At 45.5% G+C, this 25,590-nt stretch overlaps 1 protein-coding gene across 16 annotated transcripts in view; it reads left to right on the top strand.

The window, feature by feature from the left end:
* LOC119974776 (peripheral-type benzodiazepine receptor-associated protein 1-like) overlaps window positions 1-25,590 on the top strand; it is a 378,013-nt gene that overhangs the window by 274,858 nt on the left and 77,565 nt on the right. For all 16 annotated transcript variants that reach the window (XM_038814002.1, XM_038814003.1, XM_038814006.1 and 13 more), the window contains 4 exons: window positions 2,893-3,311; window positions 7,901-8,010; window positions 9,311-9,420; window positions 20,932-21,804. In XM_038814002.1, coding sequence (XP_038669930.1) covers window positions 2,893-3,311; window positions 7,901-8,010; window positions 9,311-9,420; window positions 20,932-21,804 — 1,512 coding nt within the window. The remainder of the gene's footprint in view (window positions 1-2,892; window positions 3,312-7,900; window positions 8,011-9,310; window positions 9,421-20,931; window positions 21,805-25,590) is intronic.

Raw genomic sequence — 25,590 nt, 5'->3', positions numbered from 1 at the left:
ACAATGGGTACTGTGCCGTGCACAAGGCAGTGGGAAAAGCACGCCTATTGTAAATAAATACAATGGGCCATAACTTCTGAGCTCCCCATTTGGAAGGGTACCCCAAAGACGCGTTGGGGAATCTTTCTCAGAAGTTCAATGGTAAGGGTTTGCACAGCAACTGCCGAGAAGTGACAATTGCCGCACTTGGAACCCTTTGAAAATGCGATTTAAATCACAAACTCCGGACAGTTCCTGCTCTGTTACGCAAATAGTTACCCAGAAAAACTTAGAAGTAAAACCTCTTTTAACTTCTGGGTAGCTATTGTAGAAATGCTGACCGCCTCCCCCAAATGACTCCTCAATCCCACAAATATGCCCTCATGGGACTCTTTCCCCCACAGCCCTGTCCCACCAGGTGACCCCCCCCCACTCCCTTCAAATCCCATGGCTGAGGTTACCATGAAGGTCCTGCCTTCTCAACCTTGTCCCTCGCCTGAGGTGTGGTGACCCTCAGGTAAAATCACCACCAGTCAGCGCGCTCCTGGCCCATCTCCCCCCCCCCCCCCCAACCCCTCTCTCTCTTTCTCTCTCTCTTTCTCTCTCTCTCTCTCAAAGGTGAGAGTAGCCTATGGTCCTTTCAGACTATGTCGGTTCACTTTCTTTTCTCGTTAAGCAGCATTTGCTTCTCTACTCTTACACTGGTACAAGTTATATTGTCATCTTGGATATTCAAATATTCCCCAATCTTTTTCCATTTCATTACCCTGAATCAGGTGTTAAATAATGTGTTGGGGAGGGGGAATTAAATCAGGCGGGAGATCATGGTTGGTGATCCCACCATCTTCACCTCTGCTCCAGTTAAGTCTATAGCAGGAAGTGGCGAGAGTAGCCTTCCTGCTCTGCAGCCATTTGAGGCTATTAGGTGGGGGCCGTCGTTGGTATTCAACCAGCAGCAGGAAGGGTAGTTATCATGCGGGGACCTGACAAGCTAACCCTGCTGTATTTGCTTGGTGGCTGGCAGGTGCGGTCCCTCGTTCAAAGGCCTTCATTGCCTGATCAAGGGACCTACCATACTGAAGATGGGGGGGGGGGGGGGGGTCACTGTGAGCTACCCCTACCCTTGCTGCCAACCTATGCCCTCACCTTCCGTCCCCAGTGCCCATGATCCCAGGAAGGCCCAAGTGACACTTAATGCAGCAAATCTACCTCAAAGGCAGCAATGCAGGACCCTCAGTAGCTCTGCAGCCGGTGGGCAACACCTCTCGTTGCCTGGATTAAATGCTGCCCAAAATGTTTGTTCAATGTCTGCCATTTCCTCATTCCGATGGCAATGTCTGCCATTTCCTCATTCCGATGGCAATGTCTTCTGTCTTTTCCTCTAAGGGAACAATGTTTACTTTAGCTACTCTAAAAACGTTTATAGACTTGTAAAACCCTTACAATCTGCTTTTATGTTCCTGGCTAGTTTATTCTCATATTCTATTTATCTCTTTTTATCAGGTTTATGGTGGCCTTTTTCCACCACCTGATGCTGGTAGTGGGGTTCCAAATCCGGTGGGGAATCGGGCATCAGGCAAAAAACGGTGCTGATCCCGTTCCGATGCTCTTGTCCGCCGCCGCTGGTGGCAGCGAGCTACAAGCCCCGCACCTTCGGGAGGATGCAAATGGGTCATTTGAAACCATTTGCTTCTGATTAAAGGACTGCAAGCCCAATTCTCCACGCCCCCTTGATGTTTCTAAACATCTAACTATGATTGACAAGTCCTCACCACTACAAAATAAGTTAAGTGTTTTCTGCTGAGAGGATCTAACCACTGCCCCTTGACATTCAATGGCATTACTATTGCTGAATCCCCCACGATTAACATCCTGGGGGTTACCAATGATCAGAAACTGAACTGGACTAGCCATATTAATACTGCGGCTACCAGGGTAGGTCAAAAGCTAAGAATCCTTCAGCGAGTAACTCACCTCCTGACCCCCCCACCCGCCAAAAAAAACCTGTCCATCATCAACAAGACACAAGTCAGGAGTGTAATGGAATACTCTCCACTTGCCTGGATGAGTGCAGCTCCAACAACACTCAAGACACCATTCAGGGTTTCACCCCCACAACCCATAGATGTGCAGGGTAGGTGGATTGGCCACGTTAAATTGCCCCTTAATTAGAGAAATTAATTGGGTATTCTAAATTTATTTTAAAAAACTTTGAACCAAAGTTGCTCAAAGTGCAGATACTACGGATCTCCTAGTCCGACATTACAGTGCAGTCCACAAACTGCCACATGTAGTTACAGCACACGATCTGTTTAACAATTTTTTTAAATTATCAAATCGTGGAAGATTTATAGCACAGAAAGAGGCCACCTATCCAAACTTACCTGCCGAAAATTGAGCCACTAGCCTAATCCCACTTTCCAGCATTTGATCCGTAGCCCTGCAGGTCACGGCGCTTTGAAACTTTGATTATGTAACTAAATTAATAGCTAATAATCTGCAAGTTACAGACTCCGAGCTTGAAGGCAAAAGAGAAACCTAAGCAAAACAAAAGAATAAAAAAGTGTACTGACTTCCTCTCCACACCAAATTCCAATTTGCATCAAATTCTTGACTGAGCAACTGATTCCCAAAGCATTCTGTGCAGTAGAAAACGGACCAAGTTACATGAAGAGCTTGTGATTCACACCCAAATTACAACTTCTAAGTAATTTAACACTTATTCAGGCAACCACTTGCAGTTGACCGAAAGGCAACTTCCAGACAGTAAGGGCAGTGCTTTGAAACATGAGGGAATTACCACAATCATTCTTTTTGTTGCAATATGTTTTTCCTGGATCATAAGTGTTTGTGTCAACAAACCCTGCTAAAAGCCTTTTGGTGCTCTGCAATGAAAATTCTCTTTTCCTTCAGATGTGGAAAGTATTCCTCTGCCAGTTTTTCAGTCACCATGTCCAGCAATGCAGGAAGATACACGGGAAGATACACGGGACGATACACGGGAAGATACACGGGAAGATACACGGGAAGATACACGGGAAGATACACGGGACGATACACGGGAAGAAAAGCGGGAAGAAGAACGGGAGGAAAAGCAGGAAGAAAAGCAGGAAGAGAAGCAGGAAGAGCAGCAGGAAGAGCAGCAGGACGAGCAGATTCCCAATGAACCAAAGGCTGAAACAATCAGGATCTCGCACCAATCAGAGGAGACAGCAACAGATGTTGGCTCCGTCACAAGCAAAATCGGACCAGAATCAACCCAGGGCTCCAGCAAAGGCACTCCCAAAACAGAGTCAGCACGAAGTACCCCAAAGTCCTGTACAACTCCAGAGGTAGGTCACAGTAAAACAACATGATAGGTATAACTGTTTCGCAGACTGACTTATCTACTTTGATTCAGTTAATGCAAGTGACATGGATGTAGTGTGATATCGATTGGGACCTGAATATTGAGGGTCCATAATATTTAAGGACAGGAAGCGAAAGGTGGGTGTATGGCTCTGTTAATTAGGACATTAGAGAGGGTGACCTAAGTTCAGGAAACCAGGATGTAGAAATGGTTTGGGTAGAGGTGAGAAATGATAATGGCAAGAAATAACTTGTGAGGGTGGTGTACAGGCCCTCATACAGTAACCCCAAGTTAGGATGGTGCAAAGAAAGAGATAATGGCAGCTTGATCAGAAAGGTATGGCGATGATCTTGGGGAATTTTAATATACATATAGGCTGGAAAAATCACATGAACAAAAATAACCTAGGTGAGAAATTAATAGAATATTTTTGAAAGTTTCTTAGAACAGCACATTCTGGAGTTAACCAGAGAGCAGACTTTCCTTGACCTGGTATTGTGCAACAAAATGGATTAATTAATTACCTCCTAATAAAAATGCCGCTAGGTGGCATCAATCAGAATGTGATTTAATATTACATTCAGTTTGAGGGAGAGAAGAGTGAGTCTGAAACTAATATTTTAAACATAAATAAGGGTAAAAATGAGGGCATGAACGCAGTGCTATGCAAAGTGAACTGACAAATTATATTAAGGAATGGGTCAATAGAGATGCAGTGGCAGACATTTAAGGGGATATTCAGAATTATTACAATAGGGAGATGGGAGGAAACTGGATCCGGAAATGTGATTGAAGATGTAATGGGAAATTTAGGGGTTAACAAACTGAGAGTAAAACTTCTAGCACTGAGTCAGAGGCATACACCCACATCTAGACTGAGTTACGTTGTCCCATTCAGACTTAAACTCATTAATGGGAACAAACAGGATACCCATGTTCAGCCAGAGTGATTCATTCAGGACTAATTATCCTCTGGGACACTCTGCTCTGACCAGCTATTAGCACATTACAGAGTCCAATGGTCTCTTTGTCCTTACATTGGAGGTTAATTGCATATTCATGGTATTGCCCTGTTCTATTGTGTAGGCAATCAAAAGCCCAGATTGTGATGATAAGTTTAGGTCTGGGCACCCAAGGACAGAGCCAGTGTTTAAGGGCTGGGCAGAGCTTCAAGAGAGAAAAGATTCCTGTTCGAACAGGTGGGGGCGGAAGGATTTGGAAAGAACATGAAAAGCTGCCACAGAGACCAGTTTTCGCAAAGGGGTCTGAAGGAGTTGCACTGCAGCAGGAATATCTTCTGTAAATGCAAATATCATTGCTGCCCACCTGCCTAAGTGGGGTTGAGAGCTGTATGTCCATTTTATGGGCTGTTTAATGGGAAATAATGTGTTTAATGTTAAAAGATGCATGTAAGCTGTTCTTGTTAGGTTTGAAGTTTACATTTTTTTTTGTTTTAATGAAGTTTTGTTTGTAAAATTAACCAAATGCTATTTCTTATGCAATCACTCCTGGAGAGAATCAATCTTTCTGCACAGCCTTAAAAATTGAAAGCACGTTGCTGTTTTGGTCCAGTATCTTAGCCACTATTGGAATCAGACCAGGCGTCATTAACATAATACATAGAATAGATACATTCTAATTTGTTCCCCACCATCCATGGTTAACTAAAAAGTTGAAAATAGTATCAAGCTTGATGAAAAACCATAGAATAGTGCAAAGGTGGGTGGCAGGTCAGAAGACTGGACAGATTATAACAAAACAGCAAAGAATGACTAAAAGATTAATAAGGAGGGAAAAATCAGAGTACAAGAGAAAGCTGGCTAGAAATATAAAGACAGATAGTAAAAGATCCTACAGATATTTTAAAAGAAAAAAGTTAAATTGAGTGTTGGTCTGATAGAAAGTGAATCTGGTGAATTAATAAATGAAAATAGTGAGATGGCAGATTAATTTTTTATCGGTCTTCACTATTGAGAAACAGGTAACATCCCAGAAATAGCTGAAAAGCAGGGATTGGAAGTGAGGCAGGAACTCATGATAATTATGATTATCAGGAAAGTGAGCAATTCAATGGAGCACTAATATAATGGGGCTACTAAGACCCAGATCTTGATGGACTTCATCCTAGGGTCTTAAATGGAAGTGGCTAGTGAGATAGTTGATACACTGGTTTTAATTTTCCATAATACCCTGATTCGGATAACGTTCCATTAGATTGGAAAATAGCAAATGTTTATTCAAAAAGGGAAGGCGACAGAAAAATTACAGGCTAGCTAGCTTAACATCCATCATAGGGAAAACATTTGAAGCTATTATTAAAGACGTGATAGCAGGGCACTTAGAAAAATTTAAGATAATGAGGCAGAGTCAACGTGGTTGGAGGGAAATCGTGTTTGACCAATTTATTGAGAGTTTTTTTGAAGAAGTAACATATGCTGTGGATAAAGGAGCACCAGTGTATGTACTGTACTTAAATTTCCAGAGAGCATTTGATGAAATGAAGTGAAATGAAAATTGCTTATTGTCACAAGTAGGCTTCAAATGAAGTTACTTTGAAAAGCTACCCGGTGCTACATTCCGGTGCCTGTTCGGGGAGGCTGGTACGGGAATTGAACCGTGCTGCTGGCCTGCCTTGGTCTGCTTTAAAAGCCAGCTCTTTAGCCCTGTGCTAAACCAGCCCCTTTGGCCTGCAGCTGCTGAGAATCATCTTTTTACTTCTAATTTTCTGCCTCTTCTTAATATCCTCAAGTACTTCAAGCACAGTGTCCAGGTATCACAGTGTGATTGGGATGCTCAGCAATAACTCCCACATGCTACATGGCACGCCTACCCACAGGGATCCATGTGGGTGGTATGAAGTGCTCACTTAACTACGATTGCCAATACCCAATTAGCAATAGCCTTCAGCAGTGTGAGCAGACACCTCACCGGTCAGTGGGAGTTATGGGTGGGCAGTGGGGCTGGGGTTGGGGTTGCCCCAGGAAAGGGAACACATGTTCCAGGAGTAGCATGGTAGACCTGCAGGTGCTGAGACACCAATCTCCCCCCGCCACCTCCCCCACCCCAGTCGAAGCCATAGGCAGCCATCCCCTGCTCCGTAACACCCCCCCCCCCCCCCCCGCCCCCCCCCCCCCCCCCCCCCATCTTCACCTTTGTAAAAAGGAGTACTAATTGGCAGCTGCGTAACCACTTGCTGGGGAGGCCATTGGATAGGAGACCGTTCTTGTTAATTGTATGAAGTTTGGGCTTAAGTGGTGATTATTGCTTTCTTGCTACGCAACGGCGAGATCCTGATTTTGTCGACAAGGCAGACCAGTTAAATTGCAAACAGACCAGCGCCCAGCACGGTTCTCGATTTTGGCCTCTCCCGTGATTTAATGGCCTTGTCGCACTCTCGCTTAAGCGCAAAATGGCCATGAAATTGCGCCCATTTACCTATATATATTTGTCACTGTCGTAGTCAATATTTTCCCCGCTTCTGGACTGCCATAGAAAGATTCAAACAGCGTTCATTAGGTAAGCAAAACTATACTTTATTTACGAATTACAACTGCTAGCAGTATGGCTGAGACTTGAAGTCGGAAGGCAGTCAAGTACAAACTGCTGGTTCCCTTCCAAGTCTGCAATATCACAAAAGAATAAGACGATTTTTATACATTATAGCATCAAGATAACATGACTACAGCTTGGTCAGGAATTTGATCAAAAGTAACACATAAGTAATAATCATTACAATGGCATCACCTTGCTGACCTTTAGAGGACTCGGGGTCTCATATCATTATCTTGTCTTTTGGTACATGTTTTAAGAGATGGAGCAAATTTGTTTAAGTGTGGAAAGAGACAATTTTTTAGCTTATCGTATGTATTTAGACTGCTCTGGTCTTATGACGAATGTGCCTTATCCGAGTTTAGAGTCGGCCAGTTCTCAGGTCAAGTTGACCTTGGCTGCTTGTATTTGTGCCTTAGGTTATGCGAAGTCAGTTTAAATTTAATTGTACCAAGAACACTTGACTAGTTTTCCCATCATGCCATTATTTGCTTCGCACAATACCACGTCACATGTTAATGCACCATCTACCAGTGAAGGGGCAATATTGCCTCTGTTTCATAGAATTTACAGTGCAGTAGGAGGCCTATTGGCCCATTGTGTCTGCACCGGCCCTTGGAAAGAGCACCCTACTTAAGCCCATGCCTTCACCCTATCCCCGCAAACCCACCAAATGTTTTGGACACGAAGGGGCAATTTAGCACGGCCAGTCCACCTAACTTGCACGCCTTTGGACTCAGGGAGGAAACCAGAGCTCCAGAGGAAACCCACGCAGATACAGAGAGAAAGTGCAAACTCCACACAGACAGTCACCCGAGGCTAGAATTGAACCCAGGACCCTGGAGCTGTGAGGCAGCAGTGCTGACCACTGTGCCACGGTACCACCCACAATCATAGTTTGGACTATAATAAAACACCTCTGCTCCAACCAATTTTACTTATCTCTTTACCAAAAGAAGAAATTCTGATCTTTAGCCTTCCTGCAAGTGTTTGAAAGTTGCCTTTGTTATTTGTGAATTGCAGGTAGACACAGCCAGTGAAGTGGAGGAGTTGGACATTGACAATGTCTCATCCATTCCGGAGCCTGAGAGCAGAGTAACTGCAAAATTGAAGGTGTTCATCGCACGATACAGGTAAAACCCTGTAATTCTTGTTCTCTTTGATTTAGTGGCCAGTAACTATGCCCTGTCAGAGTAAACATTAAGCGAAGCCTGCAGATCTGGCCACATTACTTTGCCTGGACAATGCAGTTTACCGTCTCATCCAGTATCAACTATCTAGCTAAAACTGTGAAAGGGAAAATTCAACATAGCCAAATATCATTGGTCTCAACCATAATACAGGGGAAATAGATGGGAAAAGAGCCAACAAGCCAAAATATATCTCAGGGTTTTAGAATTGCAGTATGTCTAGAGTAGACTTGGATTTTCCTAACCATAGAATGGAGGGAATGCACCTGAATATATTTCTTAGGTATTTGGCTCTCTGTTCCATATTGGCCTTTGGGGTGCAAGAATGTTCATATCACAGGTTATACATTGAATGTATTGTCATGTGAGAGTACCGTTTAAGAATAGCTTATCCGTTTATCGAATAGCTGTAGTGGGTGTACCTTTAAGAAATGGGTGTTTATTAGAGAGCTGCAGTGATGTCAGAGAGTGGGTGGAGCTGGGCTGTCTGTCTGCTTTACTTTCGTTTTAGGCTGTTTGCTTCAGGGTGTGGTTAGTTTTGTTTTAAGAGCTGGATAGCTGCAGGCAAAGCAAGGAGCTGTATAACGATTTCTCTCTCTGCAAACTAAAGACTGTCTCCAAATCAATTGGGTGATTTCAAAGTGCTGACTGCTCTCAATAGTGAATTTAAACCTGATCTCGGTGTTAAAAAGGGTTTTTTATCTTCTGGGTGTTGTTTGGGAATTTATTAAGGGTTATCTGTCGAGTACTGTATTCTTTGGGGTTTATTAGTGTTGATAGTTGTTACAATGTTTATTGTGGGTTTATAAAGTGTTAACTGGTTTCATAAAGAAACATTGTTTTAATTTAAAAGTACTGTAAAGTTCTGCTGCGCCACACCTGTCGAGTGAACCGTATGCTCCCCATACAACAATCTAATTTGGTGTAAAGCTCTGCTGCGCCACACCTGTCGAGTGAACCGTATGCTCCCCATACAGCAATCTATTAAAGGTTGTGGGTCAGGTGGACTCTATGATACACTTTGGGGTTCTCTAAACCCTGGCCCATAACAGTATATCTGAATTCTGTGGACGTCTGGGAAGGGAGGCCTTCTTCCCAGCAGATTGTCAGTGATGTGATTGTGTTTACGCGATGGTCATATGTTTGGTGAGTTTGTTACTCAGGGGTTGGTGCAAGGATCACTTTGGCATGGTTTCTAAGATTATTCAGAATCCATTTTTCCTGAACCCTCTCTCTCTTCCAGTTACAATCCCTTTGATGGGCCCAATGAAAACCCAGAGGCAGAACTGCCACTAACAGCAGGAGAGTATATTTACGTATATGGAGATATGGATGAAGATGGATTTTATGAAGGTTTGACTGGCATAAAACTATAAGATTGCATGGTGAAATTTGATGTTTTTGTGTGCTTCTGCTCATACCTCTGATACCAAGTTGCACGACACAGCGAAACAACAGTACACAAATGGAGATAAAGATCTTTCCGTAACTGACAGCTTTCAATAGCTGTCAAACATCCACAAATATCACTGTTGAAGCAGGCTTGGTGAGTTGTTGTTTGTTTGTTGTACACACCATTGCCACTCTGGAGGGAATGAATCTTTCAGCCGGTGAATGGGATGCTGATGAAGCAGGCTTCTTTGTCCTGGAAAAGTATCTTTGATCAGTATACAGTCCTTCCCCTATCATCACTATGATTGGCCATTGATTATACTGATTTTGTGGCCTCAGTCTGTTCCTGGCCAGAAAATCTCTCACTTGGATCTGGATGTATGTTGTCCTCTGACTTCGGCATCATTTTTCTAATTCTGCAATTGGTTCTTGTGTGCTTCCAGCATCCTCATTTCTATGACAATACCATGATCAATACTTCAATGCTCTACCTTCAAATAGTTTCCACACTTCACTAACTGCACCTATCTCTGAACTTCGACAACAGTTTGTCAATGCTCCACGCTGACTCTACACTATCTACATAATCGGATTCCTACCATGGGTCATCTGATTTTAATTCTGAACGCCTTGTTATCTCCCATTTATTTCCTCTTTCCATTTTTTCCTGTTTCAAATCAGGTCTTTATGAATCCTATTTTTTTAATGTAACTTGAACTGAATCCATTTGCAGATGTATTTTGGCTGCCGAATCTATGGGCTGAATTTTACATGCCCCCCGCGGGTGTATTTCCCATGGGGGAGGGGGCAGGTAAAATAGGGCAGGCACTAATCCCACCACCTTCCCTCTCACCCCTATAACATAGGGAGGTGGGCAGGCGCCAATATTATCAATGCTTCCGCCAAAGTCAAATAAGTAATCAGGGATCAATTAGGTTAGTTATCAAGCCAGTTGACCCTGATAATACACTGCAACCAGATGGGCAGCCGGTTTTTTTTGCCAAAATGTAGAATTTCGAATCTACCCTTTGCTGATCGCAGAATTGCCCTCCTAAGGTTGAAACCCCTCCCCATCCTTCCTACTTGCTCTCTCCCTTAAACCCAGCCCCCCAACTCTCTCCCTAACCTACCCAAACCTTCCTGGCCCAAGACCCTGGATTTCCCGGCTTTGCGGATCCATGGCCTTGGTCTTCTTCCTCTTCTGCAATCCTGGCAACAGTCACTGATGGAGCTTCCACCCAATCTGATTGACTTGCACCTCCAGAGGGTGGGACTCCGTCCCTAGTGTAAGCAGGAATGAGGCAATGTGCCCTCATTAATCCATCCTGCAGTACTTCATGGCAGGGGTACATGTCAGCATGGAACATGTTGGCTCTATGACGACGTTGCTTCTGGGTGTGTGCTGTCCGCCCCCCCCCCCCCCCCCCCCCCGACAAAGTATGATTCTGTTTATGTTTCTACTTTTCTCTTTATTCCTTGAGGTGAATGGCAAAGGGGAGCCAAAGAGTTTGTAAGAAAGACGTTTATTCAGCATCAGAGCAATATTTACACAGGGCCCAGTTACACATCTCAGGGTCCTCATTCCTGACCTGTGATACTAGTGCTGGTTAACTCACAATCCTAATCAGCACTAGGGAACAATCATCTCCAGCTGGATGGGTCCATGCAGGGTTATAACAGTCCTAGATACTTTGCTATTATTTTGCTCCCTTTCACTTCCCTCTTTGCACATACTTTGCCTTTAGAAATTCCCTATCCTAATTTATCAGTACTTAATCTTAATAATCTTAATTAGTGTCACAAATAGGCTTACTTTAACACTGCAATTAAGTTACTGTGAAAATCCCCTAGTTGCCACACTACGGCACCTGTTCGGGTACACAGAGGGAGAATTCAGAATGTCCAATTCACCGAACAAGTTTTTCAGGACTTGTGGTAGGAAGCCGAAGCACATGGAGGAAACCCACACAGACACAGGGAGAACACGCAAACTCCGCACAGACAGTGACCCAAGGCGGGAATCGAACCCGGGTCCATGGTGCTATGAAGCAACAGTGCTAATCACTGTGTCGCCCTCAGACTTCCTGTTTTCATCCTGGTCTCCCAGGCTTGACGTCCTCTAAGATGAGCATACAGCTTCCCTGTGAGCCCTTTTGGAATTCTCCAAAAGGCTCTTCAAGGCACTCGGTACTTGCTCAATACAAGTGGTATCACCAATTGCTCCATCCCATTTTCTGCTTGATTTTCCTGCCCAGTGCACCCACTAAGTCTAATCTTGCCAATCTCCTCCTTGTTCAACATTGAAGCCTACTTGTGACAATAAGCGATTTTCATTTCATTTCATTTCACCCCTCTCACCACTGACTCTGTGGACTCTGCCAGACATTTAGCTCTCACAACTTCCCAACCCACTTCCGAAATGTCTGTTCATTTGTGAACAAGTCTTTTGCCGTTCATGAATTCATTGTGGATGATTACATCGGCAGCATGGCCTCAACTACGGAACCTGGATGAGGAACGATGACCCTTTCTCACTGAATTAAACCTTCCCGTCTGGATGCATGTCTTTCAGCACCAAGATAATTGCAGTGGCAGCATGATGCTTATTTTCAGATCACACCCAACAGTGGCTAGGATAAAGAACAATACGGCACAGGAACGGGCCCTACGGCCTTCGAAGCCTGTACCAGTCATGATACCAACCTTTGCCAAAACCCTCAGCACTTCCTTGTGCCTTATCCCTCTATACCCATCCTATCCATGTGTTTGTTAACATGCCTTTTGAATGCCATTTTGGTGTCTGCTTCTACAACCTCCCCTGGCAATGCGTTTCAGTCACTCATCACCCTTTTCATAAAAGACCTGCCTCACACATCTCCTTTAAACTTTGCCCCACGGACCTTATACCTATGCCCCCTGATGACTGATCCCTCCACTCTGGGAAAGAGTACCTGCCCATCCACTCTATCTAAGCCCCTCATAATCTTGTAGACCTCTATCAGGTCACCCCTCAACCTCCGTCTTTCCAATGAAAACAGTCCGAGTCTATTCAGCTTCTCTACATAACTAACATCCTCCAGACCAGGCAACATCCTGGTAAACCTCCTCTGCACCCTCTCCAAAGCCTCCACATCCTTCTGGTAGTGTGGTGACCAGAATTGTGCGCAATATTCTAAGTGCCGCCTTACTAAGGTTCTATACAACTGTAGCATGGCTTTCCCATTTTTATACTCGATGCCCCGTGCAATGAAGGCAAGCATTTAGTATGCTTTATTGACTACCTTGTCCACTTCTGTTGCCACCTTCAAAGATCTGTGGATCTGCACGCCCAGATCGCTCTGATCTTCTATATTCCTAAGAGTTTTGCCTTTTACGGTATATTTCCCCTCTGTTAGACCTACCAAAATGCATTATCTCTCATTTGTCCGGATTAAATTCCATTAGCCATTTTTCTGCCCAAGTCTTCAACCTATCTATGTCCTGCTGTACCTTCTGACAGTCCTCAACACTATCTGCCTCTCCACCAACCTTGGTGTCATCCGTGAACTTACTAATCAGACCAGCTAGATGTCCCTCCAAATCATTTATCTACAATAGAAACAACAAAGAGCCAAGCACAGATCCCTGTGGAACACCACGAGTCGCAACCTTCCATTCAGAAAAACACCCTTCTACTGCTACCCTTTGTCTTTTGTGACCGAACAAGTTCTGTATCCATCTTACCAACTCACCTCTGATCCCGTGTGACTTCACCTTTTTTACATGGACTGAAGTCCATGTAAACAACATCCACTGCCCTCCCCTCATCAATCATCTTTGTCACCTCCTCAAAAAACTCGATCAAGTTAGCGAGGCACGACCTCCCCTTCACAAGACCATGCTGTCTATTGCTAATTAGTCCATTTGTTCCCAAATGGGTATAAACCCTGTCCCTGAGAATTCTGTCTAATAATTTACCTTCAACCGACATGAGGCGCACCGGCCTATAGTTTCCAGGATTATCCCTGCTACCTTTTTTAAACAGCGTTACCACATTAGCTATTCTCCAGTCCTCTGGGATCTCACCTGTCGCCAATGAGGATACAAAGATGTCAGTCAAGGCCTCAACAATTTCCTCCTTTGCTTCCCTCAGTATTCTGGGCTAAATCCCATCCGGCCCAGGAGACTTATCTACCTTAATACCTTTTAAAAGACCCAATACTTCCTCCTTTTCGATGTTAACAGGATCCAGACTATTCACACACCCTAACCAAGAATCATCTTCTTTGGTAAACACTGATGGAAAGTACTCATTTAGTACCTCGCCCATTTCCTCTAGCTCAACACATAGATTCCCCCCACTATCCTAAAGTGGTCCAATCCTTTTGCTTGCCACCCTCTTGCTTTTTACAAATGAATAAAACGCTTTAATCCTACTTGCCAAGGACTTTTCATGATCCCACCTAGCCCTCCTAATTTCCTATTTCAGTACCTTTCTACTTTCTTTATATTCTTCAAGAGTTTCGACTGTCCTCACCCTTCTTGACCGTACAAAAGTCTCCTTTTTCGTTTTGACGAGGTTCACAATATCCCTCGTAATCCTCGACTCCCATACTTATCCTTCGTTCTCACAGGAACGTGACTTTCCTGAATTCTAATCAACTGTCGCTTGAAAGACTCCCACATGTCCGATGTTGATTTGCCCTCCAAAAATCGCACCCAATCCAAATTCTTCACTTCCTGTCTAATGTTATCGTAATTTGCCTTTCCCCAGTTTAGCGCCTTAACTTGAGGGTTACCCTCATCCCTGTCCGAAAGTACCCTAAAGCTTACGGAATTGTGGTCACAACACCCAAAATGTTCCCCAACTGAAACCTCAACCACCTGTCCAGGCTCATTCCCAAATACCAGATCTAATACTGTCCCTCCCCTAGTTGGACTATCTATATATTGCATCGAGAAGGCTTCCAGGATACACCTTACAAACTCGGCCCCATTTAAACCCCGAGCACTAAGTGAGTCCCAGTCAATATAGGGGAAATTAAAATCCCCTACCACAACAACCCTGTTACTTTTGCACCAATCCAAAATCTCTGTACCTATCTGCTCCTTTATCGCTGGAGTTGGGGGTCCTGTAATAAACACCCAACAGTGTGGTTGCACCCTTCCTGTTTCTGAGCTGTACCCAGATTTCCTCATTGTATGAATTCTCCAAGGTGTCCTCCCGCAGTACGGCTATAATATTATCGTTAACCAGTAATGCTACTCCCCCACCCCTTTTTTATCCTCCTCTATCTCTCCTGAAGCATTTAGATTCTCCAAGTTCAGCTGCCAATTCTACCCTTCCTTTAGCCATGTTTCTGTGATAGCCACAGAATCATAATTCCTGGGCACCCCCCGGGGTCAGATCGCTCCGTGCACCCCCCCAGGACACCGGAGCCCGCTCGCGCCGCCAATCCCGCTGGTCCCAGAGGTGGTTTAAACCACGCCGGCGGGAAAGGCCTGTCAGCGGCGGGACTTCGGCCCATCGCGGGCCGGAGAATCGCCGGGCTGGGCACGAATCGAGCAACGCCGCACCTTCAATTCTCCGCTCAGAGGAGAATCGGCGCTATTGGCACCGGTGCAGTCGGTGCGGCGTCGAGAGCGGCCACCCCGGCGATTCTCCACCTAGGATGGGTCGAGTGGCCGCAAAAAAAAATCGAGTCCCGCCGGCGTCCTCCACGTGTGGTCTTACCGGCGGAACCTCGGTGTGCATCCTTTCGGGGGGTGGGTGAAGGGGGGTCCAACCCCGGGGGGCCTCCACTGTGGCCTGGACCGCGATCGGGGCCTACCGATCAGTGGGCCGCCCTCTCAGGCTGGGTGCCTCTTTTGCTTTGCGTGAACCCCTGTAGCTATATGTCATGTTGCGTCAGGCCTGGCGGGGAGAAGGAAGCCACCGCACATGCGCGCATGCGTGCCGGTCGCAGCGCACATGTGCAGACTCGCGGTGCCCATTTGAGGCGGTATCGGCAGCTGGAGTGGCGTGGGTCGCTCCAGTGCCATGCTGGACTCTTCTAGGGCTTGGAATAGCTGATCCGGGGGCCTGTTGACACCGTCGTAAAATGCAACGGCGTTTACGACAGCATCAACACTTAGCCTCAGTATCAGAGAATCCCGCCACCAATATTTTAATTTTGTAAGACTGTGAGGAGAAGATGCCTCACTCCAGGACTTATTTCACGAAGAAATAGGAATATGGGTCAGAGAAACCCCAGGCCGGGCGACATTCGCACAACGCCGCTCCGCCGATTCTCCAGTGACCGGCAAATCGGCGTTGGCGCAGTCGGCACGGTGCCAGTCAGAAGCGGCCCCCTTGGCAATTCTCCGCCCAGGATGGGCCGAGTAGCCACCAAAAAAGCCCAAGTCCCATCGGCGCCATTCACATGTGGGGTGGAATTCTCTGACCCCCTGGGGGGTCGGAGAATCGCCCAGGGCCAGCGACAATCCCGCCCCTGCCGTGTCCCGAATTCTCCGCCCCCCGAGATTTGGCGGGGGCGGGAATCGCGCCGCGCCAGTGGGCAAGCCCCCCGCGGGGATTCTCCGGCCCGTGATGGGCCGAAGTCCCGCCGCTGACAGGCGTTTCCCGCCGGCGTGGTTTAAACCACCCCTGGTACCGGCAGGAATGGCGGCGCGGGCGAGCTCCGGGGTCCTGGGGGGGGTCGCGGGCCGATCTGACCCCGGGGTGTACCCCCACGGTGGCCTGGCCTGCGATCATGGCCCACCGATCGGCGGGCGGGCCTGTGCTGTGGGGGCACTCTTTTTCTTCTGCCCCCGCCATGGCCTTCACCTTGGCGGGGGCTAAAGAGACACCCTCCCCTGCGCATGCGCTGGTATGACGTCAGCAGCCACTGATGCTCCAGCGCATGCGTGGACGGCCGCCGAAGGCCTTTCGGCCCCGGCTGGCGGGGCGACAAAGGCCGTTCGCGCCGGCCGGCGGAGCGGGAACCACTCCGGCGCGGGCCTAGCCCCTAAACGTGCGGAGAATTCTGCATCTTTGGGGATGCCCGACGCTGGAATGGTTCACGCCACTCCGTCCTGCCCGGACCCCCTGCCCCGCCAGGTGGGGGAGAATCCTGGCCGTGGTCTTACCCGGCGGGACATCAGCGTCCATCCTGCAGGGGGCGGACTGGTGGGAGGGGGAGGGGGGATTCGACCCCAAGTGGGGCCTCCACCGTGGCCTTGCCCGCGATCGGGGCCCACCGATCGGCAGACCAGCCTCTCCTGGTGAGGGCCTCTTTTACTCTGCGCCAACTCCTGTAGATCTCTGCGAAGGAAGCTACCGCACATGCGCGTGTTCACGCCGGTCGCAGCGCGCATGCGCAGACCCGCGGTGCATGTTTGATGCCGGTATCGGCAGCTGGAGCAGTGTGAGTTGCTCCAATGCATGCCGGCTCCCTGTAGGGAGGATTGCTACACTTAGCGGTCTGATGACGCCGTCGTTAAACTCTCCGGTTTTTACGACGGCGTCAACACTTTGCCGACAGAAGGGAGAATCCCGGGGCAGCACGGTGGCGCAGTGGTTAGCATTGCTGCCGAGATCCCAGGTTCGATCCCGGCTCTGGGTCACTGTCCGTGTGGAGTTTGCACATTCTCCCCGTGTTTGCGTGGGTTTCGCCCCCACAACCCAAAGATGTGCAGGCTAGGTAGATTGGCCACGCTAAATTGCTCCTTAATTGGAAAAAATAATTGGGCACTCTAAATTTATAAAAAGAAAGGGAGAATCCCGCCCATGGTATATTGAAACAAACTTTATTACTAACAAAGTATTAAAATATCTTTAGCATCACACTAGCAAATAGCTTACAATTACCCCTTCCACAATGCTACTCAGTGCAGTGAATATATTGCCCTTAACTGCTATCTTTCTTCACACTCAAACAATAAGAAATACCATCTTGGCTCTCAATCCACTTTAACTACCATCAGCACATAGGAGTACCTGTTATACAGGGATGTCCTTTGAGAAAGAGAGATCTTTAGAAACTGCTTTAAAGAAAACCTCTGACTCATGTCAGAACCATACAGAAACTCTGGCTGCATTTCTTCAGACATTGTTTCAACTGGTTTGTTCTCATTTCCAACCACACTGCCCTTCCGTCTGCAGGCATATCTTTTAACTGGACTGCCAAGAACAAAATCTTGACTTCTGTTCACAGCTTCATCTAACTCACAACTGATCTGTTATTTGCAAAATGCCTGATAAACCTCTACCCAGTAAAGACATCATCTTACCAAGCTGAAATCTAATTAACTCCTCAGGGAATCCCCCTAATCAAAAGAAAACTACATTAGCCCAAGCCTTTTACAATGGCTTAATTGCACCCTTGGCTCCCAAAACCTTTGTTGTCTTTCAAACTAGGATTTATTTTGAAACATGACTGCAGCAGTGAAACACATTCTAACCCAGGCTTTTAACCTTTCTGTACCAAATATCATAATACAACATATCTAAAATTCCACATTCATCACAGGAATCTCACCTTGTGTCCCTTCCACAGGGACACAGGGCTCGGTGTTGGGACCCTTACAATTTGGATGTGACGTGGGGGGCATGATTGGAAAATTTTCAGACGACACAAAGATTGGCCGAATGGTGTACAGTGTAGAGGACAGCTATAATCTCCAAAATGATATAGATAGTTTAGTGGAGTGGGCAATAAAGTAGCAGATGGAATTTAAAACAGAGAAGTGTGACATCATGCATTTAGAGAGGTCAAACAGTTATAGGGAGTACACAATAAATGGGAATATACTCAGAGGGGTAGATGAAGTGAGATATCTTGGCATTCAAGTACACAGGTCCCTAAAGGCAGCAGCTCTCAAGTTGACAAGGTTGTAAAGAAAGCATATGGAATGCTCTCCTTCATTGGCAGTAGTATCAAATATAAAAGTAAGGATATAATGTTGTAATTGTATAACACCCTGTTGAGGTCACAACTGGAGTAATGTGTTAAATCTCCTGGTCACAAAATTACAGAAAGGGCGTAATTTATCTGGAGAGAGTGCAGAAGAGGTTTACAAGAATGTTGCCAGGTCTAGAAAAGTGTAGCTATGAGGAGAGATTGGATAGATTGGGTTATTTTTCTTGGAAGAAAGCAGGCTTAATTGAGGTGTGCAAAATTGAGGGAAAGATATAGAGTGGACAGAATAAAATTGTTTCCCTTGGTGGAGAATTCTTGAACCAGGGATGGTGGAGAGGGGAAACGAGGAAGGTAAGTGGCAGAAGGCGTAGAGGGGAAATGAGGAAGAACTTTTTTACGCAGAGGGAGTCTAGAGTTCGCTGCCCAATTTGGTGGCGGAGGCAGAGACCCTAAACATTTTATTAAAGTATCTGGATCTGCACCTTAATTGCTGCAAGCTACAGGCCTATGGACCGGGGTCAGGAAGGTGGGATTAGAAAAGGTGTCCTGGGTGTCCTCGGACTGGTATGGGCAAGATGGGCTGAATGGCCTCCTTCTGTGCTGTAACATTTCTCTGCTTCTATTAGCCACATATACTTTTGATAAATTATATATGCATTGCTCAATAGGATGTTTAACCTTTGACAAGTAGGGTGAGCAAATTATGTATGTAACTTTAGGATGTTTTTTTCTCTCTCTGATTCTTATGCCCTGTGTTATGAGAAATATTGGGTTTTATTAAGGGGATGCAGGAACACCCTGAATGGATAAACTACAAGTCAGTTGACTTTCCAAAAATAATTCTGTACCATATCCCATGTCAAGTTTCATTTATGCCTTTTTCCTGGAGGTTCATTGAACTGCGTGTGTATCTCACTAGAGGCGACATTAATACAAATGGCTTGCTCCAGCAAGTTTACATGGAATGGCAGCTCTCTTTAGTGATCTCAATGTATCGCCATCACCAAATTTAAAGCCTGTAACACTTTTATACTCTTTATCCTTGTGTCTATCCTTACAACTCAGTGAATCAAGATAAAGTTTTAACTAATCTGTCTTATATACTTTTGAAGTACAAGCACTAAAGTAGGCCATGGTTACTTCATCACAGGAATAAAACACCTTGTGAGCAGAATAATTTGTTTGGATTCATTGTTATCTTCATCATCTTCTTCAGAATTCTCTTCGCCTTGATTTATTTGAGGACCCTGCCTTTCCCCTTCCAGCAGTTGATCGCATAATGATACTTTGAATTTTACTGGACATTCCTGAGATTCATTTATCCATTATTTTTATTTCTAATTTGTCTTTTGCTGTAATTGACAGGCTTGCTAAAGATCTGGCAATTATTGAGTCTTCTATTCTTTGTATCATTGGAGAATGTCTCATTTTTCCAATGAAGGCTGAAGGAAATGACTGGCTCCCCAGGATTTTTTTAAGACAGCAGACATCTGATGGAATAGAGTCTCCTTCAACTGAGAACAAAGTACAGTTAAAACTAGTAGCCTGCCGATGTGAGACACCTTTTCACAATAAAGTAATTTAAACGCTAGCACCAATCCGGGGAACCCCGATTAAATGTGGTCAATCTTTTATGCAGTCTGCTAAAGTCTATGATATATTTTTTCCATGGAATGACCAAATGTTTTTTGAAGTGATCAAATTCTGACCATGCCTCACTTAACATATTGTCTCTCCTGTAAATTTCATCCAAGAATAGAAAATACGTGAAAGAGTTCGATGACTCTGAACAAATTATTCTGGTCACAAAAGGTTTTAGTCCTGTGATGAGTATACTAGCCATGGACTCCTTTAGCGTTTGTACTTCAACAGTATGTCATTAATATCCATGTCACAAAATTATTTATTCCGAATTTACTCCTTCCTCTTTAGTAGGGATACGACCCATGTCCACATATCCACTTCATTATTCCACTGATTACATGGTTCAGACTCCGAGAACATCGCAGGTAATCATACCCCGACAATTTGCACCTGCTTTCTGACCTTTTTTTGACGATGGCTACTGTGATTTAGTTGTCTGTGTGAATTTATTTCTGAGTTTCCGACCTTCCCACCATCCTGTGAGACTGTGCTGTGTTACAGGAAGCCAGGTGGTGAAGGCTAGAACTGGTGCCAATCTTCACACAGTTTTATAAGCATTTATTTACACAGATACACATTACAACCAGATTAATCCTAACCCCACCACAGACTTTCAGTGTATTCCTATTTGTTGGAGCACAAGTGAAGCCCCAGTTGATGTACACCATTGGCATACTTTAAACACAATTAAAGTACAATTAACTATGAAAGGTGTCCAGTGCAGTGTGTTGGTATCCAGCACATAGTGTCTGATGAATTTATCTTGCCTTTAGAAATTAAAGATTTAGCACAGTTGTGCGATAGGACCTTGTTATGAAGGTCCTCGCAACCTCTAAGAGTCTGCACAACCCATTATCAAACAATTCTTCAACCAGTTTTTTGTGATTGTTGGTGTTTCACTGTTGGAATTTTCAGTTTTCACTAAAATATGGCCTGGATTAATTTTCAGGAGAGCTGATGGACGGGAGAAGAGGATTGGTTCCTTCAAACTTCATTGAACGTGTATCGGACGAGGATATGTTGACTTTTCATCCCCCAGAAATCAACGAGTTGTCTCACAGTTCGTTCCAGGAGATCAGTTTTCACAGTGGCAGTGAGAAAAGCCTTCCACTACGGAAGAACAGCACTGAAAAGCCAGAGACCTCCAGCCCACATGAAGAGCTCAGTCTGCATGGGCCACAAGTAAAGCTAGATAGCCTTGTGAGCAATGGCATTGATCTCGATGTGGAAGAGGTGGCCGAATATGATGAGGATGTGGTGCCTTACCCCAGGAAACTGAACCTGATCAAACAGCTTGCCAAAAGCATCATTGTTAGCTGGGAATCCCCTCTGGTGCCAGGTGGTTGGGGCACAATTTACAGCTATAATATCTATGTGGATAAGGAATTGCGTATGAATGTCAAGTTTGGTGCACAGACCAAAGCTGTAATAGAACGACTAGACCTTAATACTAAAGCTTACCGCATCTATGTGCAGTGTGTGACAGACAAAGGGAACTCTGATATAATATGTAGCAGCATGCTTGTTGGGAAAGATGTCTGCGTTGCACCTATGCAGTTGAAAGTTCAGGCTATTACCGCAACCTCAGCGGACATTTCTTGGTTGCCAAGCAACAGTAATTACACCCATGTGATTTTCCTCAATGAGGAGGAGTACACAGTGGTGAAAGCTGGGAGCTACTCCTACTCCCTGGTGAACCTGAGGCCTAATATGAAGTACAAGGTGAAAGTGGAGGCCAGACCACACCAAATACCATGGGAACTGCCACTGGACCGACGACAACTCAAATGCACATGTACTCAGTTCTCAACCTTACCAGGAGGTCAGTAACATAGCAATTTATGGCTGTGTGCAAATAAACATACTCAGCCACACCAGCTGTGGGGAGGTCAAACGCAGCAGGTCAGGGGGGCAGTGGTGATGGTGGAAGTTGAATGTAAACAGAGGTCCAGAGATCGATTGAGAGGTAGGTTTTGAGGAGAACGGTAGTGAGGTGAACAGGTTTGGGAGCACAATTCTAGAGTTGTGATGGCTGAACCATCAACCATCATTGGAGGGAGGGGATGCACAGTCATTCACTGTGTTCTGTGGCACTACGACTGTGCAAAATGGGATAGACTTCAAACAAATCTAGTAACTCAAGACTAGGCATCCAAGAGGTACTGTGGACCATCAGCAGCATTCTATACAACAACCACAGTCTATGACCTCATGGCCATCTTATTCCCTCACTTCTATCATTAACACCAAGCCAGGTTGAATGAAGAGTGCAGGAGGCATGCCAGGAGATTCACCAGGCATACCTAAAAATGAGATGCCAACCTCGTGAAGCTGCAACAAAGGACTATTTGCATGCCGAAAAGTACAAGCAGCAAGTGACAGTCAGAGATAAGCAATTCCACAACTATCAGATCATATTGGATCTCTGAGTCCTGCCCCACACCCAGTCATGAATGGTAGTGGATAATTAAACAACTCACTGGAGGAAAGGGCTCCACAAAATCCCCACCCTCAGTGATGGGGGAATCTAGCACATCAGTGCAAAAGAAAAGGCTAAAGCATTTGCAACCATCTTCAGCTAGAGGTGCTGAGTGCAGTATCCATCTTGACCTTCTCTGGAGATCACAGTAAGAAGTCTTACAACACCAGGTTAAAGTCCACAGGTTTGTTTCGAATCACCAGCTTTCAGAGCACTGCTCCTTCCTCAAGTGAATCTGGAGATTGGTCTTCAGCCAATTCTGTTCACTCTATGTGATGTCAAGAAATGGCTGAAGGCACTGGATACTGCAATGGCACTGGATACTGCAATGGCTATGGGCCCTGACAATATTCCGGAAATGGTACTGAAGACTTGTGCTCCAGATCTTGCCGTGCCCCTAGCCAAGCAGTACCAGTAGCTGCAACATTGGCATCTACCCAGCAATGTGGAAAATTGCCTAAGTATGTCCTGTTCACAAAAAGCAGGACATATCCAACCCAGCCAATTGCCACCCTCAAAGCCTACTCTCGTTCATCAATGTATGTACAGAGAGGGAGGCAATGAACCTTGGCGAGCCCAGCAGTGATGGGAAAACAGAATTTAAATGGGATATAGTGCAGGTAGAGAGTTCTGGACCAGTTGCAGCTTCTGCAGGGAGCTCGGAAAGCCATGAAAACAGTGTTGGAGGAGTAAAGACTGTAAACAGCTGGAAAGGGGAGCACATAGTTGGTGTAATTATTCTTTAATGTTAGGAATGGATGAGTTCAGCAATTTGTTTCGCTGTTGAAACTTTCTTCATGTATCTCGGCCTTCAACTCCACTGCATTGACACACTGGGACTTGTTCAATATCCCGTCTGAGCCAGTGCTGAATATTAACACTGAATCCTGAAATAAGCAATTGAACCTCTTGAGACCCATGAAGGCAGTGCCGGAGGCAAGACTGAGAGGAAAATCTGAAAGATCGCTGTTGAGTTGGTGGGCTGATCCATTCTCATCTCTGGGCGATTTGCTGGTTGCAGATGAACTGCAGAAGCAGCTTCCTGTCTTGCAGGGACAGATAGTCTGTTCGTGGCAATCGACTGGCCTTTTGGGGCCAGATTAGCGAAGCTGGAATCTTCCTGGCGGCAAATGGGCCCAGCCTTGTGGTCAAAGACCACAGCAGGTTCCTGGAGATTACCATCTTGTGGCAGGCTGAGGGCGAGTGAGGCCTCTTTTATTTATCTGCACTCTCACTTCTCTGGTAAAGATCTACAGCTGGGGCCGGAGGCCATCCTGTGAAGGGGTCCTCCTCCACAGTGAGGCCAGCCCACAATGGCCCCAAACATATCATAATAATTCTGAGGCCACCTCTAGCTTGAGGTGCCACTATGTTTTCCTGCCTGTCACAGCAGTGCCAATCTTTCTGAGTGGGGTTGTGTGTCAGATATCATGGCAGGCCCTCCTAGTGGGTCAACCAAGAACTGGTCATCGTTAATTGGAGTGCTGTCAGTAGTAGAACACTGTATAATCCATGGTTTCAACAAATCTTTGGCCTCTAGCAACAGATTAGATAAGCAGACGTCAGCTGCCATTTGCATTAATATGATATCTGGTGAACTGATTGGCTGAATATTGCAATTTTAATGCTCACAAGTTTTGCACATTGTGTCATCAATTTTGCATCATTAAACAAAGTGTGTTTAGATCCGGAAAAAACTCCACATTATGCCATATTTGGAGTTTGACACAGTGTGATCAGTGTTACTAATAAAAATGTGTGCTGTGAGGAGGGAATGCTGCTAGCTGCCCTTATGGCAACACCCCGCCCGCATTCTCTGACGCTTGCCCATGCCACCAGTTTCTCACCCAACCTTGCTCTTCCCCACTCATTTACCCCATTCCAAACTTGTTAGCTCCCCATCCTCACTCTCATTCCATTAGCCACAGTTTCAAATTTGCTCTCAACCATACTCACTGACACGTTTGCATAGGAAACACAAGCAGGCGTAGACCATACGGCCCCTCAAATGTGTTCTGCTGTTGAATGACCTTCAACATCAATTCCACTTTTCTGCTCAATACCCAAAACTTCCTACTTGAAGTTCCACCTATTCATCTCAGCCTCGAATATCCTCAACAATGGAGCATCCAAATACCACGGGGGTAGAGAATTCTAAAGACTAGGAACCTTTTGAGTGAAGAAATGTCTCCTCTTTAGTGCCAGACTCTTGAGCCATCGGAAATAGCTACTCAGCATCTACCCTGACAGGCCTCTCATGATCTCATGAGTTTTGATGAGGTCACCATTCATTCTTCTAAATCCCAGAGAGAATAAATCTGTCCTCCGAGTACAACCCTCTCACCCAAAAATCACCCAAGTGAAACTTTACTGCAAACTCCTCCAAGGCAAATATATCCATCCTTGTGTACAGAGACCAAAACTGTGCACGGGTACTTCTTTTTGTGATTTGGGAGTCACTGACAAAATCAACACTCATTGTCCATTCCTACTTCAGAAGATTTTGATGGGCTGCTACTTTGTATACCCACAATTCTGTGGGGGTAGGGAGTTCCAGAGTTTTGACACAGCAAATATGATGGAACAGGAATGCATTTCCAAGTCAGGGTGATGTGTGACTTGTAGGAAACTCACAGGGAGTGGTGTCCCCTTGTACCTGTTCCCCTTGTTCGTCTAGGTGGCAGAGATTGTTCAATTTGGAGGTTCTGTCGAAACAGCCTTAATAAGTTGTTGACGTGCATCATGCAAATAATATACATTGCAAGCATTGAATGCCAGTTGTCAAGAGAGTAAATCTTTCACATAGTTAATAAGTTATCAGTCAAACTGGCTGCTTTGTTCTCCATGGTGTTTTGATTAGATGCGGAGGGGATGATTGACTGCCTTCTTTTCCCTATCATTGTTTAACAGATTTTGATTAAAACGAATATACTTGCCAAGCAGTGGCGTAGTGATATTGTCACTGGACTATTAATTCAGAGTACTAGGGAAATACTCTGGGGATCCGGGTTTGAATCCCACCAGGGCAGATGGCGCAATTTGAGTTCAATAAAAATTTGGAATTAAAGGTCCAATTATAACCAGGAAACCATTGTCAATTGCCGTAAAAGCCCATCTGGTTCACTAATG

The sequence above is a fragment of the Scyliorhinus canicula genome, chromosome 12 (genome assembly GCF_902713615.1).
Source record: "Scyliorhinus canicula chromosome 12, sScyCan1.1, whole genome shotgun sequence".
NCBI lineage: Eukaryota > Metazoa > Chordata > Chondrichthyes > Carcharhiniformes > Scyliorhinidae > Scyliorhinus > Scyliorhinus canicula.
The sequence above is the reverse complement of the archived record's forward strand: the minus strand, read 5'-3'. Positions and strand labels throughout refer to the sequence as shown.